The sequence below is a fragment of the Gallus gallus genome, chromosome 1 (genome assembly GCF_016699485.2).
Source record: "Gallus gallus isolate bGalGal1 chromosome 1, bGalGal1.mat.broiler.GRCg7b, whole genome shotgun sequence".
NCBI classification, from domain to species: domain Eukaryota; kingdom Metazoa; phylum Chordata; class Aves; order Galliformes; family Phasianidae; genus Gallus; species Gallus gallus.
This window is the reverse complement of record NC_052532.1, coordinates 50,503,523-50,522,726: the sequence shown is the minus strand read 5'-3', so window position 1 is coordinate 50,522,726 and position 19,204 is coordinate 50,503,523. Positions and strand designations below refer to the sequence as shown.

At 46.2% G+C, this 19,204-nt stretch overlaps 1 protein-coding gene across 4 annotated transcripts in view; it reads left to right on the top strand.

Annotated features, from left to right (window-relative positions):
• The window catches only part of CACNA1I (calcium voltage-gated channel subunit alpha1 I), a 158,445-nt gene that overhangs the window by 84,429 nt on the left and 54,812 nt on the right, over window positions 1-19,204 (top strand). For all 4 annotated transcript variants that reach the window (XM_040669161.2, XM_040669160.2, XM_040669159.2 and 1 more), the window contains one exon: window positions 5,666-5,763. In XM_040669161.2, the coding sequence (XP_040525095.1) occupies window positions 5,666-5,763 (98 nt within the window). The remainder of the gene's footprint in view (window positions 1-5,665; window positions 5,764-19,204) is intronic.

Sequence of the window (19,204 nt, the reverse complement as noted above, 5' to 3'; positions counted from 1 at the left end):
TTTAAATATTAATTTTTGGGTGCTAATTATCAGCAAATAGAAGTCCAAGAGCAAAGATTAAGAAAGTTAATAAGTACATAATAAAGGTGTAAGGAGATGTAAATATGAGGAGGTAAGTGGTAATGTTTGAACTGTTTTAATCATGGATTTCATTGAAGGTAATTGTGGGGAAGGTGCTAGCAAGGCACTGCATGAGTACATTACCTTTGGTTACTGTACAGGAAGATAAAGTCTGAATTTTCTGGAACTCAGGCATGGCTTTCATATTTTTGCTACGTCTGCTTTAAAATACATTTATTCCTTGGTCCTGCTGGTCAGGCTGTTCTCCCGGCCTGGCATAGAGCCACGTTCGTTGAGCAATTCTACTGCTGTTGAGCAACAAGCATTGCTCTTCTCTCCTGGGCTTCATCGCTGCTCGAGAAGCAGAGCGCCAAGGCAGATCCAAACCTGCTCGCAGGTGCCAAGTTGTGGCTAATGAAGCTTTTCTGCTATGGTTGAGGTCTTGTGAGCAATGTGGGTGTGTGATGCTGTGCTGGGTGCATGCCCCCTTGCCTCCCAGGTGCATTCTGACTCCTCCAGTGCTTGGCATGGAATGGAGGTACTCCATGCCAGGTGCTTTTTGTACAGGGTCGCTGTGCTAACAAATTTCTTGCTTGTTCCCTTGTGCTAGTTTGGCCTCATCTAAGTTAAACTCAAGGTCTCTTGTGTGTTCAGCTAAGAAGAGCTGCTTAGGTATAGGCTAATGTTTATCACCAAGACAGAGACTAAGCAGGAGGAAGCCCCATTAAGAAGGTCAGTAGGAAAAGGTGCAAAAGGAACAAATATGGAGACTGGAAAAGAAATAAAGGATTGGCAAGGGAATTGAAGGATATGAGGTAAAGCAGAAAAAAAGAATGAGGGAAAGTCAAACAGAGGAGGGCCAGAAGGATTAAAAGGAGATGTGGAAATGTTGGAGGCACGAATGAGTCAGAGAGATGGGATAGGGAGGGCGTGGGATGCTTTGAGAGTGAGGAGAGGCAGAGTTCAAATGGAGAGGTGTTCCCCACCAGACATCCTCCTGTTCTGTGGGGTGAATCCCATGTTTGCAGCTGGTGCCTCAGTCCTATTCCCCACTATGGTAGCATTCCCGCCATGCGTCAGTCTTGAGCTGTGCAGTGCAGGAACAGTGAGTGTCTCAATCCTCTTTGCTTCCAGAAGAGTATCTTACAGAAAGTTTTGAAGAAGCAAATCTCTACTGAGGGAAGAAGAATTACTGTATAAATTCAATTATCTTGACAGCTCACTGCTCAAATTCTATCACAGATCAAGAGCTGCTCTCCAATTTAGCATAGTTCCAGCTTCCTAACCTGCCCCTGTGCTTGCCAACCCACGCCAGAGGCCACAAAATACTTTAGTGTGCTAGAAATGAGCTGCCATTTCCCTTGGGAGAGATGCTTTCCCCTTCTGCCCCATAGGAGGAAAGGACAGCTTGCAACCCACACAAGCTTCTCTGCATCCAAGACTTCGTCCAGCTTCCTCTGAATCATAAAGAAATGAAGCTTTTTACAAACAATGCGAACCTAAAGCAGCAAGGGAACAGGGGACAAGTGATGAGGGGCAGTCAGATTATAGGGTCTGCCCTTGCTCACTACGCTGAGAACCCATAGAATCATTAAGGTTGGTAAAGAGCTCTAAGATCATCTAGCCCAACCAATTACCTATCAATAATATTGCCCACTAAACCACATCTCTAAGTACTATATGCACCCTTTCCTTAAACACCTCCAGGGACAGTGACGCCATCACCTCCCTTGGCAACCTGTTCAATGCATCACCACTCTTTCTGCAAAGAAATTCTTCCTAATATCTAATCCGAGTCTCCACTGGTGTGAGGATGAGGAGGCTGGAAATCTCCTGTGATTTAATAAGGTGGCAACTGTTTGGTATGGGCTTTAACACTGCTGTGCTCTTGATTAGTGAATATTCAGTAAACGTGTGGTTCCCTGAGTTGCTAGAGCTATAGAGATTGAAGCACTAAAGTTTGGCACCTGCCTGAGAATCCAGATAAGCACCATGGATTTGCAACTTAGTAATGGTCTCAAGTTGCACCATAGGAGGTTCAGGTTGGATATGAGGAAAAATTTCTTCTCAGAAGGAGTGGTGAGGCACTGGAACAGGCTTCCTGAGGTGGTGGAATCACTGTCCCTGGAGGTGCTCGAGAACTGTGTGGATGTGGCACTGAGGGACATAGTTAATGCGCATGGCGGGGATGGGCTGATGGTTGATCTTAGAGGTCTTTTCCAACTTTAATGGTTCTAATCGTAGAATAATAATAGAATAATGATAGAATCATCTATTATCACAAGACCTTGAGACACAAACATGGGAAAATGTGACCCTCCTGCTCTAAGTCTGCTTCTGGCTGATCGCTTCTTGCGACACCCACTTTTAACTTGCTGTCTAACTACTGCCATCTCCTACATGTGGTATGAGGCCATCAGGTACAGCCCAGCCTTAGAGAAGCTGCGTGTACATACTGGGTTTCCAAGCAGCTGACTGGAGAAAGGCAAGAGAAAGTGCAGCTGGGCTGACAATTCCTGAAATGTTGCAGACGCCCAGAGTCAGAGATCTTGTTTCAATAGAGGAAGGAAGTAACATCTGTTTAGATTAGATATAAGGAAAAACTTTTTCTCTCAGGGAGTGGTCAGGCACTGGAATGGCCTGCCCAGGGAGGTGGTGGAGTCGCCATCCCTGGCAGTGTTAAAGAGGCATCTGGATGAGGAGCTATGAGATACGGTTTAGTAGCTTGTGGTAGCAAGGGTAATGGGAGGACGGTTGGACTAGATGATCCTTGTAGGTGCTTTCCAACCTTGTGATTCTGTGATCTGGATTCATAGGTTTTGCCTACACAGAGAATTCTTTGTTTGTTTTGCTGATCACTGGAGCCATCCCAGTCCACTGTTGTACAAGCACGCTACCTTTGTGCAAAGAGAAGCGTGAGCGTAAGCTGACTCATAGGTATCGCTATGAAAAGGCAAGAATGAGCGACCTTACTGCAAAAAATGTGCTGGAGTTGAACTGGAGTTGTTTTGGATGTGATTTATATAGCTATAATAGGCATAACCAATTTGCAGGGATTTAAGTATCTTGGCTATCTTTCCATTATTACAGCCAAGACCAGAGGCATCCGAAGAACTGTAGGCAGAAAAGGTCTGCTGAACAAGCAGAAGCCCTGGGGCCTGCTAGGGCAGAACTCATTTTTGTTAGAAGTTGCTCACTGAAAAATTTAAGAGTTGCCCTTCTCTGACCCATCCTAGGGAACTGCCTGCTGTTTTCATTGGCAGAGCAATTGCCTGTTCCATGCTTTTTCTAGCTAAACTGGAACACAACTGCAGCAAATCTGCAGGCCTCGAGGGCCCTGGGAGGTTGGCTCTCCAGTTGTGTGAACTGAACAGTTGCAGCTGGGGCAACATTCATCTTGCTTCAAAAGGACTTGCATCTGTTATTTTGGTGATTATCGCTTCTCCAGTAACACATGGATGGTGTCACATAGGTGGCAAGCTCATTTCATTTGGTAGAGGTAGTATGGGAATGTGGTTAAGGGTTCTCCCATAACAGTACCATCAACACAGCTGTAGCCACAAGAGGGCAAAACCCATGCAATTTGTAAATGTAGGTTACACCTTTCGTTGAACTGTGCATTATTGAGTCTAAGAAAAGATACTACTTCTGTTTACTGATGTTTTTTCAATGTTAGCTCGGTGCTGTTCCCTTGTGCTCCAGTTTTGTACAGGTCATGATGTTCTTCAGGAATTCTAACTTGGTCACTTGCAATTCAAAGAAGACCACTTCTCAAAATTAAACGTATTTTGGGGGTGATTTGCTAATTTGGCATCTGACAGAATATGTTTCAGATTGTTCTGTTATGGCTCAAAAATAATTTATTTTCCTATTGAGTTCTGACCTCAATCTGGTTCAATTGGGAACATGGTTTCTAGGAGAGGGAAGGATCTTCTGTGAGACCTTGTCAAGCTTGGGGACCTTTATGTTTCTGTGCAAGTATCTACCTACTGTAAGAGACCACCAGTATAGGCTCCTTCATCCATGAAGCTGCCTTTATATGTCAGGTCTCTGTTACAAGATGTCAGCCCAAGTCCTGGGAACAATATAACCACATCCATACATTGCTTTACGTTGAATGTAGTTCTATCTTTTCAGAAGATATGTCTAATTCTGGAGCAACATCACACTGATCTGATGAGGCAATCTTGTGTTATGCTTTTATAGAGATGATCAGTGTTCACTCAAGAGCTTTTGCACTGTGCTCATTTGCACCTCATGTCCTTTGCATGATGTCCTGTAGTAGTGTATATGTATGCATAACACTGCATTTTCTTTTTCCTTTCATTACCCACTTCCCAATTTCAGCTGATCGTATCCTGAGCCTCTATCACTAATGCTTTCTGTAGGCTCTCTGTGTGTTGCTTCTGGGTTTGGTATCTTTTTGGTTGTATCTTGTGCATGTGAACATTTTGATTACCTACATGGAATCCCTTCTCTGCTTCTGCATTCGGTGTATGTGGAACTGACAGCTCCAGGGAGGTAAATGAATGCCACTGCATTTCAGAGCAAGAATTATTTCATGCAATTACCCTAAAAGTCTATGAGAGAATAGAGTGAAAGGAACGAGAGAGAGAAAGAAAAAGAGCATGAGAGAGAATGATCACAACACTTCGACAGGTTTACCCTATTGTGTTTGAAAATCTATCACTCTGACAAGTCCCTTTTGTGAAAGGTGTAGACAGATAACTCGACACTTGCTCTTCAAGGTCCTTCTGAGTCGAGAGGGTGATCAATGGAAGGATCAGTCCATTGCTGCAGTCTGTAGAAATGTAAGAGTCAAGATGCGCGGGAAGACTCTGAGAAAGTCAATCTGTAATTGAAAGAAGTCAGTACTTGTGAGAAAGGAGAGCTGGCTGCCCTGGACAGAGGGCTGCATTCACACAATCCAAAAGTTTCACTCAAGTCATCTCCCTGATATTTCTCATGGAGTGACTTTACCCCCATTTTACTCTCAGCATCACTTAAGCTCTTCATGCAAAATAGTTTGAGATCCTCAGGTGGATTCTACTGGCCAAGGTAAACGGTAATTAGAGTCCAGCGTCTCCTAGTGCTTTCTCAGTGATAGACAAGTTACCTGGGCATCTGCCATACTGGGCAAGGAGAGGAGCACTGGGCTAAGGGATGCTGAGCCAGGTCACTTCTCTAACCTGCACCTGCTGCTCATGCAGCAAAGCCAACACATTAGTCATAGCTATTTGCAATGTGAGGTTATTTGGGGAGCATACTGTTGGGTTAGAAAAGCCAAGGTCTAGCATATGTCCTAAAATTAGGATTTTTCTCTTTTGATTGCTGTCAAAAAGGAGTGATTCACAGCTATGGGAGAAGCCTTCCCACCCAGCTGAAAATGTTACCTCTTTAAGTAGAGGGTTTGCTTCTATGTGAGGCAAAACAGGTTAATTTGAGCCTCCTCCAGGGACCTCATCCTGTCCTGTCAGAACACCTACAGAAGAGCTTTACAGAGTGGCACTGAAATTCAGCACCACAATGACTGTGTGAACAACCCTACCCTGTACTTCAAGCCAAGATTTTGGGTTGTTTAAACTCTTTCTCTCTTCTTCTGCAGGATGGTGGAGTACTCTCTGGATCTCCAGAACATTAATTTGTCTGCAATCCGTACTGTCCGTGTCCTGAGACCCCTGAAAGCTATCAACCGTGTGCCTAGTAAGTCATGCTTGCCTCTCATATATGGCCGGCTTGGATTGTACATGGTGAATACATGACCAGTAAGGCTCTGTGTGGTGTTGTTCTCCAGGCTGGCTTTAGATGCTAAATGAGTGGAGGCTGCTGCATGGTGTGTGCAGGCTTTTCCCCATCATGGGGGAACCCTGATTCCTCCTTCCTCTGCCTCTCTCTTTTTTCTCAAGTCAGCATTGTTCTCACTGCAATCCCAGAGGGAGTAAGCAGGCATTGCCACTGTTATTTAACCACAGGAGGTATCGATGAAGGCTTTGGTTGTATCCGAGTGGGTGGAGGGGAACCAGTGGGCAGGTTTCATGCTGTTGAGGTCCAGGGACTGTAGTAGCTCTGACCTCAACCTTCTGTTTCACTCCATGTTTCTGGCTCTTCCCTATTCAAAGACAGCAGCTGTCATGTGCAGCCAGGACACTTTTGGCATTTCTTCCACACGTTTTTCTGTCTCACAGAATGACAGGAAGTTTCTTTGCTCTTCCCCATAATCTCCTTAATCAGGCAGTCTGCAGTGGCTAAGATCTTGCCAGAGCTCTCCTAATCCTTTTCTTGAGCTCAGACTCTCCCTTTTCTTTCCCTGATCTGAGGAAGTTTGCACAGTCGTCCTCCTAGTTTGTATTATACACCTTTGTCTTTGTGCCAAAGTCACTTTCACAATGATGTTTATTTGAAGACAGTTGTCTGAATGTGTGGCTCCATGCAATGCCCATCTAGAAAGTGGTCTTGTCCCTCTTGTTGGGTGTGGTTTTATCTCTTGGCAATAGGCAGGGACAGAGACTGCTACAAAGTGTGACTGAGGAGCTGAGGCACAGACCTGCTTACCCAGTGTGGAAGAAAGGGGACAGGTGGAAAAGCAGCTGTTTTGGGCACTAACCACACAGTCAGGCATTTAGTATGTCCACCATGGGGGTGACAACATGGGACCATTTCTCCTGGAAACTGATGGTGAGGTAAGGGGAATGCTGTGAAAGTTCCCTTTCCTCCCTGCTTCCTAGGGAGTCCTGTGAGTCTATGCCCAGAGATCACTTCAAGGCTGATCCCTGTTATCAGGGTAGACTTAACCTTTATGACGAGTAGAAACATCTTGAATGATACCCAACTGACTCCTGTAGATGTCTGCCAAAGACATGTCAATTGCTGGGCACCAGTGGTCAGGAGCAAAGCTTGACTGACAAAAAGCCAAGGACACGTTTTATCCTTATTCATAGCCTGGAACAGCTGGAATCAGCCCTCTGTTCACAGGCGTTATGCCTGGGAGGAGTGGTGTAGGCGAGACTAGAACTGGCCCACCAGAGACCTGTTCTGTAGATGTGTAGGCCCTGGAGAGGCTTTCAATCATCTTGGCTGACCTCCACAGAGTGCAAGCGATTGAATTTCCCGAGTGTCCTGACCGTGAAGCTGTCTGTCTGCTCCTTTTATCAGTATAAAGCTCCACCTGTATGAAATTGATGCTGTTTTAATTTCCACTCTGTGGTTAAACCTTTATGTATCTTTCTCGCTACATAAATCTGTGTCTCTCCATATGAGAGAAGTTTTTGGAAGAAAGACATCCTGCTATTAATTTAAAAAAAAAAAGAAAGAAAGAAAGAAAGAAAATATCAGAGTCCCTGGGAAAGGAAGCATTTACTTGTGGGTTGAAAACTGGCGAAGAGGCTGTAAACAAAGTCTTACGATAAATGGGAATGTGCTGCATTGGAAGAAGGTGCCCAGCGGGGTACGGCAAACATAATTAATAGGACCTTTGGCCACAAATCTTTTTTTAATGTCTTTTTAAAGTTCTTCATTACTGATCTGAGGAAAGAGCTACGTCTATTAGTGAGACATGCTGATGATACCAAACTGGAGGAGTTGCAGGTGTGAGCGAACCAAGAGGGAAATAACACAACTGGAGGCAGAGTGGGATTGAGGTCTTGGTGGAAACGTTGGACATATCTGGGGAGGAGCAGGTGATAATCCCAAACACAGATACACAGCCATGTTCATGTGATCACAATGGGATAACATGGCCTGGCATTCCTCAGTGGCCATCTATAAGGCTTTCGTATTATTTTTTTTTTTACCAAAGAAGAAAATGACATCCAGTGTGCAAACAAAAGGCGGCAACTGTAATGTCCATTATCCTATAGTACCGTGGCAAATGTCCATTAAGGAAGACGTTCTCCACACAGTTAGTAATTAGACTGTGAAGCTCGCTGCCAGGGGAAATCTTTCCAGTCCCAGATGAAGACTCCGTGTTGGGCGCAGTGAGTTAAAGGGGATTGCCCGAGGGATGAGTGTTCACACGGTGACTCTTCTGAATTTCAGACTCCCTTGCTTTAGGGTCAGAGCTGATGTTTAGCTGCCAATTATCAGCAATTAATTGCATTTCTTGTAATTCTCAGTAGGATGTGCTACTGAGCATTTCAGATTTGTGGAAGCAGTTCATTACTCTGACCTGCCTCATCATTCCTACACTCAAAGTATACTTAAAGAGTACTAGAGAAAACACTAGTGCCCTGTTTTTTGTAATATGTCTCATACCTTCATTAGCATTCCAGCTTATCTCTTGCTTCCCTGACTACAGCCCCAGGAGTGCTGCCTTTAGGGGTTTTGCCTGAAAATGCATGAAACAACAAATTATAGATTGCTTCTGGTCCTGCTGCCTTGTGATTCAATTTTGTAGCGGTTAGCTGATGTGACAAGCCACTAAACAAGTGTAAAGAAACAAAACACCCTTCAGGTCTGTGTCAAAGGCTTTTTGCTCTGAGCATGCCTGTGTCCTGGGCTGGGGGTGAAATTCTACCTCCATTTATTGTTGTCCTTTTGCAACAGCGCAGCAGGTTGCTAGGTGAGCCACGGCCTTTCTGCCTGCGGCAGGTTTGGAGGGAGGCTGCTTTTGTTTTACTTCTGCCCTCTTTAGAGCGGGGAGTCTGTAGTCATTTCTGGTCATTTGAATTTCCTTCACTTCTGCTATTACATTTTTCGACGTCGGAGCAGAAAACGTCTCTTCGGTTTGCTCGTTCTTGTTGCATTGATCTCATGCAAGGAATAGCCTTCGCGTTGTGTTTGATGCCTTCCAGTTCCCACTTGCAATTTAGTAACCGATTCATCATTTGGAAGCAGATTACTTCAGCTGAGCACACTGTGCGGATGTGAAGGAGTCTGTTGCAGAGTGTTGCATAGCAACTTTATTGAATAGAAAGTGTATACATGTGCTTAATATTTGGTGTGTTAGCACAGTGATGCTTAAGTGGGGAGGTATAGGCCTTGGAAATATAATGTTATATGCTTATTTCTAGCTGTGCAGGAAATAGAATTTTAGATTTGTGGGAAGTTCTGCTTCTTATTTTTTTCTCAGAACAAGAATAAGCATTTACCATTCATTTTAATATGGCTTTATTCTGCCTATTTTTAGGCGGTTTGTTTGGATTTCTGATTGCTTCCTATATTTAGTTATGACAAAGAAGTTTCAAAACAAACAACATCAACCGCTCCATTCTAGAAGTATAGAAATAGAATATTTCAACTTTTTCAAAATGCTTTCCCCTACTACCATTTTCCTTCCCTTTCTGCTAGATGAAGGAACTGTGGCAGTCACAAAGCTCAACTCAAAATGTTTCCATTTAAATGAAATAGCATTTTCTACCGGCAGAACTGCTGTGTACAAAACTCTTGGTCTAGCCCTATTTTTCTTTATTATTATTATTATTACAGTAGCTCTGTGGGCCCAAATAGATGAGATTTCTCTATTTTTCTTCTACGGATCTCAGAAATATAAACCAAGACTTGTTAGTTTAATCTTCTTTACGCTTCAGAGCGGGTGAGTGAGGCTCAGAGAGTGTCACCAGCGATATCAGGAATCCAGCTGATGCCTCCTTAGCCCTGTGCTTATCCCAATAGACCAAAGCCTCAACATAAAAATAGTCTGAAACAGCTGAATTCTGGAGTGGGAAAGGAAGTCGTTTCATATTTTGTGTTTTGAATCCGTACTGCACAATGACCAACCTGTGTTCAGTGCTGTGACGGGGCTGAAGACGGAGTGATCTGGCTCTGAACCCCACACCTGGCACAGGGGAAAAGTGATGGCATTTACTTCTCTAAATGTGTTTTTGAAGAACTAATTTCTCTGATGAGCGTGTGTGAAATTAGCTTCTGACGGAGATGTATTAGGCTATAAAACTGTCTAGTTCATGGCTAGATCAGAGAAAAAGGCAAGAGCATTTGATGGACACAGTCCTGCCCTAGAAGTTGGAAATGCAAGGGGATTATGAGAATCCCTTAGCCCTACAAAGCCTTTGCTTCAGATGTCTGTCTTTCTGAAAGAGGACTGTCACTTGTTCTCCTCCAACACTGATTACCTTTCAGAAATGTATTGTTTCATTTAACCGTTTTTGAGATTATTTTTTCTCTCATGACTTTCTTTGTGAAGAGGTAAATGAAACTCAGATGTTACTGTATTCCCAAATATTTAAACCTAGCCCATCCTCAATTCATATAAGACGCTCTGTTTATATCTATAATCACATCCCAGTGACATAGAAGCCATAATTACAACAGTGTGCAAATGTGAACGCACAAATTTATCCACAGACAGGCATTGTCCTGATTAGGGTCAGCCCTGGGACAGGAGTGATGTTGGAGGTGATGGAGTCACCGTCCCTGGAGGTGTTCCAAAGCCGTGTGGATGTGGCACTGAGGACATGGTCAGTGGGCATGGTGGTGATGGCTGGCAGTCGGACCAGGTGATCTTAAAGGTCTTTTCCAACCTAAATTATTCTATGTTTCTCTCAGACAATGCCTACGCAGAAGTTAAGAGGCCACAAAGCCCTTTTCATGCCCTAGTTGGACGTGTGTGACTCGAATGCATCTAGAGATTAAGCTGCCACGTTGTGTGGGGTGTGCTGATGGGGTCAAGCTCAGCCTATCTCCTCCCTTCCCAACCCAATCTCACAGCCAAGTGGAGCGAAGCACTGAAAAGAGGAATGCAATTTATGCCTGGAGCAGGCCATTAGAGGATGTCTTTCTTCAGAGAGGGGGCAGATTGGTGATGCAAAAGTAACTCAGAACCACACTTCCCCCATGTGCGCTGTTCCTTGAGCAGCACAGCTCTTTATCAAGTCAATTGAGCCCTAAATTGGACAGAAACTTTTAGGATATGGGAAAATAGCATGGGAGGAAGCAGAGCAGAGTGAGGACAGGAAAGGAGCTGGGGGTGTGGGAGAGATGTACGAGATGCAAGCAGCTGGGTTTTGGGGGCATGGCATGTCAAGGCTTTCCCACCCTCGCAGTGGTGTGGTGCACCTCTGTGTGTAGGGCAGCACGGAGAGCTTAAGCATGGGGAGAAGATGAGGAATCAAAAGTGAAACAAGGGCAAGCACCATTATGAAGTCTGTTGAGGAATACACTTGATAAATTGGCAAATCAGTGCTTGCGTGGGGCTTCCTTAACTAACTGACCAGGCTAGTGGTAGTGCTGGAGGAAGTCTTCAAGCCCTGAAAATAGGTTCCGATTTTATCTACTTTTGGTCTGGTCTCAAAATCATTTCTCATGTGTCTTCCACAGTGTTCAGAATATTACTGTGTGTTTTAATGGGTAATCAAGGTAAATTTGGGTAAAAGCAAAAAGAAAATTACACCTGTGTTAATGTAGCATCCTGGCAGGGACCTGGGGAACACTGAAGTGCACAGAATGTACAACTGGTAATGTCTTGTTCTGTGCCACATGTTCAGCCTCTCTTGTTTGTTTTTTTCGTGGTCAAAGATCATGGGAGAAAGTAAATTTTCCCTCTCTGTACCAACCTGCTCTATTTCACTGTTATTATAAACAAGTATTCAAAAGACACAAATTGCGTCCCCTTTAAGTCATCATCTGGGTTTAGAATCAAGAGATCTGAATAAGAAGAATAAAAAAGTCACAGATTATTTTTATTTTTCCCGTGGTTTGTAGACCTTCAGACCCCTGTGACTCAGATCCTGCGTTCCTCTTTCTCCCCATAGAAGCGAGGAATAGAAACCTCTTTTTTCATGTGATCTGAGATTATCAAGTCATAGCAAGATCTCACGCCTGAGGTTAATGCCACACGTCTCAAGGCTCCTGATAAAAAACTCAGGAGTTAGCAACAGCACTTTGGAGTTTACTGGAAGTAAAGCAAGCTTGGAGGGAAAAAACCAAACCCACACATGCTCCAAAACAACAAACAAACAAACAAAAAACATTCATAAAGAGACCTTTGCTGGAATCTTTGTTTCTCCTTTCTCCTCCAAGGGAATTGGCACAGACAGAAGTTAAAAAATGCACAGCTCCCTTTGTGCCAATTGTGCTGCCTTCTCAAACAAGCTCAGCCATCAGTAGACACGGTGCTCTCCAAAGCCCAGCCATGTATTTTGCTGCCTAAATGGGAGCTGAGCTGTTTTGCAAAATCTGTCCCGTGGGACCTATCAAGTGATGGATACCATGGAAATGTGAGCAGTAATGACAGTGTATTATCAGGTAAAAGATAATGTCGCATGCACTAATGCAGATTGCGCTCTGCGTGTGTGGGCAGGGCAATTTACAACCACAACCCGAAGTTCCTTGATCTTTGTGTACTTAGGGCCTGATTCTCCCCTTCGTACACGTTTCGCCTAATGTCACATCGCTGCCTGCCGTAGAAAGGAACATGATTCATGCTAGTGACAGCAAGAGGAAATTAGTGCCGTTAAATCTTAACCAGGAGTTGCATTACCACTGCTTTACATAATATTTTGCATTATTCTGTCCTACTTATACAATGCTGGATACGTGTAAGAACTTAAGGGTATTTATAGGAATGAGGAAGAGGCTCGCAGCTGCAGCACTGGAGTTCCTTTTGGTCGCCAGCGTTGTGTGACCCCTGCAACTCAGAAAGAAAAGGTGGAGCTGTATGTTTCTAATGGAATTTTTGCTGACAATGAATGTAGTCATCATTGCAGCGATAACTGCAAAAAAAGAGTTGATCAGTGAGTGATCAACAGTGGCAGGTGGTAGTAGGTGTTGATTATTAGATGTGCAGCGATAGAAAAAGAAACAGAATGGCAGCAAACCCCCAGAGCCACCTCTCTAAGAAATAATCCCACACCCGGTATCGCTCTCCAAGACAAGGAGACCAACCCTTGTACAGGTTCGTAGGATAAGAGGGCAAAAAATGGTCTTCTGAATGCGATGGTCTCAGTTTCTGCACGTATAATCATAGAATGGTTGGGTTGGAAGGGACCTCAAAGCCCACCCAATCCCAACCCCGTGCCATAGGTAGGGCTGCCATCCACCAGCTCAGGCTGCCCAGGGCCCCATCCAACCTGGCCTCGAACCTCCAGGGATGGGGCACCACAGCTTCTCTGGGCAGCTGTGCCAGCACCTCACTGCACTCTCTGTAAAGAGTAACCTGTGTAACATCTAGTCTAAATCTCCCCCTCTTTTAGTTTAAAGCTATTTCCCCCTGTCCTATCACTATTAGACCGCAAAAAGTTGGTCCTCCTCCTGCTTATAAAGTTCCCTTCAAGTACTAGAAGGTCTCTTGTCACTGGTTATGTGGCAACCAACAGTGTTACAGTGGCACTTACTGCATGTGAGTATCAGTGGTGGAAGGGCTTTGTGCTGAGCTCACTGCTATCTGCTAACCTTAACTGGGCTCAGGGCATCCCTCATGGTGTGAAGGTGCAGCAGACTTGTGTTAATAACCACGCTAAAGGCAATTAGCATTTCCAAGGTTGCTGACACTTCTGCACGCTCGGTCTCACTAGGAGGGACCTTTTTCCCAGACATGCCTCTGTCATTTGATGGGCAGGTAGGAAGGGGTTCAGAATATTGAGATTCAGCCCTGGCACCTGCGCCCCTTCAGTGATGCATTGAGCACTGTGGCTTGGCAGCTTTAGTCTCTGTTTTGGCTACTTCAGGCTTAAACTGAGGAGTACTTTAAAGGTAAGAAGTGAGAATACTTAATGCTTGAACTTGATGCAGTATCCTAAGGGGAGACAGGGCTTGATGTGCCCATGCTGCTGAGAAAATGAACAGCAGCTTTTTATATCAGCGGAAGCTTTATAAGTGTTGGAAATGTCATGCTTTGATATTTTCTGTGTCTGTGGTCAAGCTGAGGAGGGACAAAGATTTGGATAACTGGAGCTCAGGCCATCAGCAGGCTGAATGGGATGAGGTCCCTGAGACAGATAGAGGTGCAAGAAAGCTTTGCTTGTCAGCGTAGGAACGGGGCATTGGTGAGGGACCCAGTGCTACTCCTAAACCATGGGTCATGCTGGCAAGTGCCAGGGGAGGGTCCAGTTGGTTATTAGGAATAATTTATCCTCAGAATTAGAGGTGAGGAATTGGAACAGGCTGCCCAGGGAGGTGGTGGAGTCAAAGTCCCTGGAGGTGTTCCAGAGCCATGTGGATGTGGCACTGAGAGACATGGTCAGTGGGCACGGGTTGATAGTTGGACTGGGTGACTTTAGTCACCTCTAAATGCAGATAATGCTTCACATTTGTGCCTGGGGCAGCTGTCTTTTCCTTAGCAGCAAAGCTGGCTAAGGAACTCCCAATACACTGTGCGTCATCTTGACCTGTTTCTCTATAAGGTTTGTTTTATGAGTAAGAGCAGATATCTGGGCATGTCCTCTGCAGCTCTGGTGCAAAGCAGAGGGTGATGGTCTGCTGTGTTTTTGAGGCTTTTACAGATTGAGAAGAAAATATCAGGCAGCACTTGCTTTCTGTGCAGGTGATGGAGCACTGGTAGAGGCTGTCCTAGAGGCTATGGGGTGTCCTCCTTGGAGATCTCCAAAACCCACCTGAACGTGGCCCTGGACGCCCTGCTGTAGTTGTCCCTGTTGGAATAGAGGTTGGACCACATGGATGCAGAGATCTCTACCAACCTCAGCCATCCGGTGGTTCTGTGAGAAATCTGGTGGGGCTGCCCACTGACCGTTGTGGCTGAGTTCCTTTTACTCACACATGTGTTTGCAGAAGAATCAATTAGGAGGAATGCAACAAAGGGAGCTTGTCCTGGCTGGCAACGGAAGCTATGGGTTATGAAGATGATGAAATTGGCAGTGCTCGTATAGCTGATGAGTTTATCTTTGCAGTGGTTCAGACTCATGTTTTCCCTGATGAAAATGAAAGCAATGTGTGAAACAGCTGTTGAGTGTGTGGTCAGCAGGGAGGGTCACAAGCTGGAGCACCAGCTTGCACTGTGTGCACAGAGATTATGCATGGGGAAATCTTGCCAGCCTCATGCTATCTGGGTGGACTGCCATGCATCCTGGGGCAGGGAGGAAGGAAAGGACACATGCTTGGGCAAGCTGCCTGGCTGAGGGACACAGCAGTGCTTCAGGCACTCTGCAGAATGTCCTGCCAGTTATGGTCATGAGCACTGATGGGAAAGAGATTTGCTTTTGCTCCAGATAAAATGACAGTCAGTGGCTTGGCCCATGATGCAAATGATCGCAGAATCACAGAACCATTAAGGTTGGAAAAGAGCTCTAAGATCACCTGGTCCAACCACCAGCCCATCCCCACCATGCCCACTGACCACGTCCTCAGTGCCACATCCACACGGCTCTGAAACACCTCCAGTGATGGTGACCCCTCCACCTCCCTGAGCAGCCTGTTTCAATGCAGCACTACTCTTTTGGAGTTTTTTCCTCATATCCAACCTGAACCCCCGCTGGCACAACTTGAAGCCATTCCCTCTTGTCCTTTCAAAATGATATGGGTGCTGAGCATTGTGCTCTTCTCCATCTGGTTTAATCCAAGGAAGGATTGTGTCAAACTGTCTAGGGAGGGCTCAAAATCCTCGGAGGTGGGCAGGGTAAAAGAATTCAGAAAGAATCGGGTTTCTCACCCTATCTTGAGCTGGGACCATTCACAGCACCTGCAGTTAGTGCTATAGAAAGAAAACCACAAGTCTTCGATCCAGCAGAGAAGCAGGTGGAGAGAAGGCAAAGCACAGCAAGGTGGCACAGGGGCAGTGGCAGTGGGCAGCTGGGCACACCTGCACATGCAGGGCTGGTGGCCCTGCCGGGATCTTGCCTCCTCCCCAGCCCTGCCCTGCCATACGCTGGGTGAATCTGCCTAGGGAAGCTTCAGCTGTGGCAGCAGAGCTAATCAGAGCTGACAGAGAGTGTCTGGAGGGAGAGACAGTTGATGTAGCATCTGCAGAATTTGGTAGGAAGGGCCTCTGGATGCCGGTACTCCTCTCATTCCTATCATTTCTCACCCCTGAGACCAATGCCCTCTGCCGTGCTGGAGATGCAAACGCATCTCTGCTGTGCTCGTAGCCTTGATGCAAAGGGGGTGGGGTCACATCACACACCTTTCCCCACCCCTCACACTTGTTTGTGGGCATGGGACATCAGGAACGGGTTTTCTGAGGCCCATTTATGTACACCTGGCTGTGAGGATCCTTCCTCAGATGCCTTCAGCTGATGTCAGTGTTGTTTCCTACTTTCCACTGGCCTCCTTGTGAGGGTGAGCACGGAGGAGAAAAGGCCTTTCAGAGCCCACACCTGGCACTCATGAATATTTCATGTTTCTAGCTTTTCTTCCCCATGAAGAGCAAAACCTTTTCATATTTGATGCCCTGGGAGCCCTCTTGGTTACTGAATGTTGCTTCGTCAATGCTTTCCCTCCCTGCTTTTCCATTGGACTGCCTGGCCCCCTCTTCCTTTCTCTTCAAGGAATGTTTCTTTTCTTTCCTTCTTTCTTTTTTTTTTTTTTTTTTTTTTTTTTGTAAAGGTTGTTTCAGAAAAGGTCATTGTCCTTTTCATATTCCCTCCTTGCTGTGAGCCAGCGTGGCTTCTGCTCTGCCAATGGTAAAGGATGAACGGCGATGTGGGGAAGGGCAGCAGTGGGAAAGGGGGAGGCAGGCGGGGGGAGCTGCGCATGGGTGCTGTGGAGCAGTGAAGAGGCATAGATGGGATGTAGTCACAGCAAAGGAAGATAAAAGGGGGAGAGGCAGCAGCAGGACTTGGCTGAAAAATTGTGAAGAATTGGCTTTGCAGCGCCTTCTAGAAGCTGTCGCACAGGAAACACTGGTGTCACCATAGATGGGGGCTGTCCAGAACAAGCCCACTGTGGTTCTCCAGGGCAGGATGCTCCCAAAGCTGTGCTGACAAACATGCTGCCGTCCCTGCTTTGCCTTCTGTCAATTTCCATGGCTCTGTGGTTGCTCTGGAGACAGTGTCGTCTCAGGCAGGTTCTCCAGTAAATCACCATGTTCCATCCTTCGGCTCCTCAACCTTTATCCCTCTTTCCCCCACACGCTGTGAGTGTTTGAGGGCAGGAACCCCTGGTCAGGTTGTACAGACCCCTCCTGCCTGTGGAAGCACTGAGACACCTGGCAGTGGGCCTCTTACTTTGGAGACCCACAGCAGATGGCCCAGTATGGCTGCCAGACCAGTCTACCCCTGTGCAGGGACAAGGGACTGAAAATGGGTTCCCAGAGCAATTGTTTTGCAGTTTAGACCAGGAAGTGAAAGAGGTTTTGCCCAAAGTGAAGCAACGGAAGTTGTCAAGAAACGGGTGGCCCACAGGAGAGTTACAGTTTCTGCTTGGATGGGTGTAGGTTCAGTGTTCTTTCTCCTATCCACAGTCAGTGTCGACGGGCAAGGAAGGATGGGCAAATGAAAATTGGGTTTTGTTTAGATTTGGGAATGGAAGCTACTAATGCTGAAATTCTTTGTGATGTGGAACAGATGCCAAATGCTGGGGTCACCTGCCTGATACTTGGGATGTAGACCTGGGCACACAGGGTGCATGAGGGCAATGGCTGTGATCCTGGAGCTACGGATAACTCAGTCCTGTATCATCAGTAACATCTCTGAGAGTCAGGAAGAAGAATATATGGTCAGGCAGGATGCTTTCAAGGAAAAAGCATGCAAGTTTTGCAAGTCATTGACAGACAAAATCAATCTCTGCAAAATCAGCAAATCCTGATACAACTCGTGTTTGGTAAGATCCCCGAGGGATGTCTGCTCTGCATTTCAGCTGAAGGGCAGTTTCATTCTTCCCACCGCCTCCGCTCTGAGATGAGATGGAGCTAGCATCGGCTGCTCTGAAAAACATCACCATCTCTTGCAGCGTTACTGGCACAGCTTCCTGTGTTACTTGGCTCTCCCTCATGTACTGACCAGGGCAGTTTGTGGGAACTGGTGATCTTGTGCTGTGAAGCAGCGTTAATGCTGGTAACATGCTGCACTGCAGTGAGGGTGTGTGGCTGTAGAGCTGAAGTGATGCAGAGCGTGTTGCTGCAGAGCATGGGAGGTCATGGGGACAAGCAGCAGAGCACCGTGTCTGTGCTGTTGGGCTTTGTATGGTGACAGATCAGAAAGCCATCAGTGACTCATGACATGTCTGCGATTCCCAGTGAGTGGCTGGACTGCTGATGTTACTGATGTACTGTCTTGAAACTGCCATAGCTGGCGACTGGTGATATAGCTGGGCAGCCAGGCAAGCAGGACTTAGCAGCTGCCCCACAGCCTGGCCTTAGCCATCCCCTGGAGGAACTGACACCATCATTTCTTCTCCTTCATAATCCATCCTTAAACGCTTTCTCCTCCCTACACATCACCTCCTTGAAAATATCACTCCTGCCTATCCCATCTCCAAACATTCCCTCCTGACCTAAACCAGACTGACATCCCTCTCAAAGCACCCTTCTCTTTCTCCCACCTTATGCCCGCACATGCCCCACAGAAACTCCTTCCCTTCCCTTCCCTTCCCTTCCCTTCCCTTCCCTTCCCTTCCCTTCCCTTCCCTTCCCTTCCCTTCCCTTCCCTTCCCTTCCCTTCCCTTCCCTTCCCTTCCCTTCCCTTCCCTTCCCTTCCCTTCCCTTCCCTTCCCTTCCCTTCCCTTCCCTTCCCTTCCCTTCCCTTCCCTTCCCTTCCCTGTTTGCAACAAGAGCAGCTGGAGAATGGAGACATCCTAATGCACAGCATCATGTGGCTAATTACTTGACGCTGGGCATACAGAGGGGATTAACGTGTGCCTCAAAGGGCTGTCAGTGAAGCCTAATCTTATCTTCCCCTCCTCTTTCCCCTTCCACTGCCATCTGAAGTAATGAACTGGTTATAAATACCTAATTAGCTAATTATTGGTTGGCCTACATGAAATATCTTCAGTGAAGGAACTCCCTGGGCAACCCCTCTGTAGTGGAGAGCAGAGACAACTGCAGGGGTGAAGGTGGTGCAGTGATGCTTGGAAGGATTTCTAGGCTTTCATCATCCCTGGAGAGCAGAGGAAAAGTCATTAGCACCATGGAGAAACAAGTCTGTCCTCACCCCTACTTCTGGCTGCATGAGCTGAAAAGCTGGGGAAGAAATAAAACCAGAGAAAGAATTCATCAGGTGATTTAACAGAAGGAAAATGGGGATGATTTTAGAAACAATTGCACTGGCCAGAGGTGGTGTGCTGACAGGTTGTGAGCTGTGCC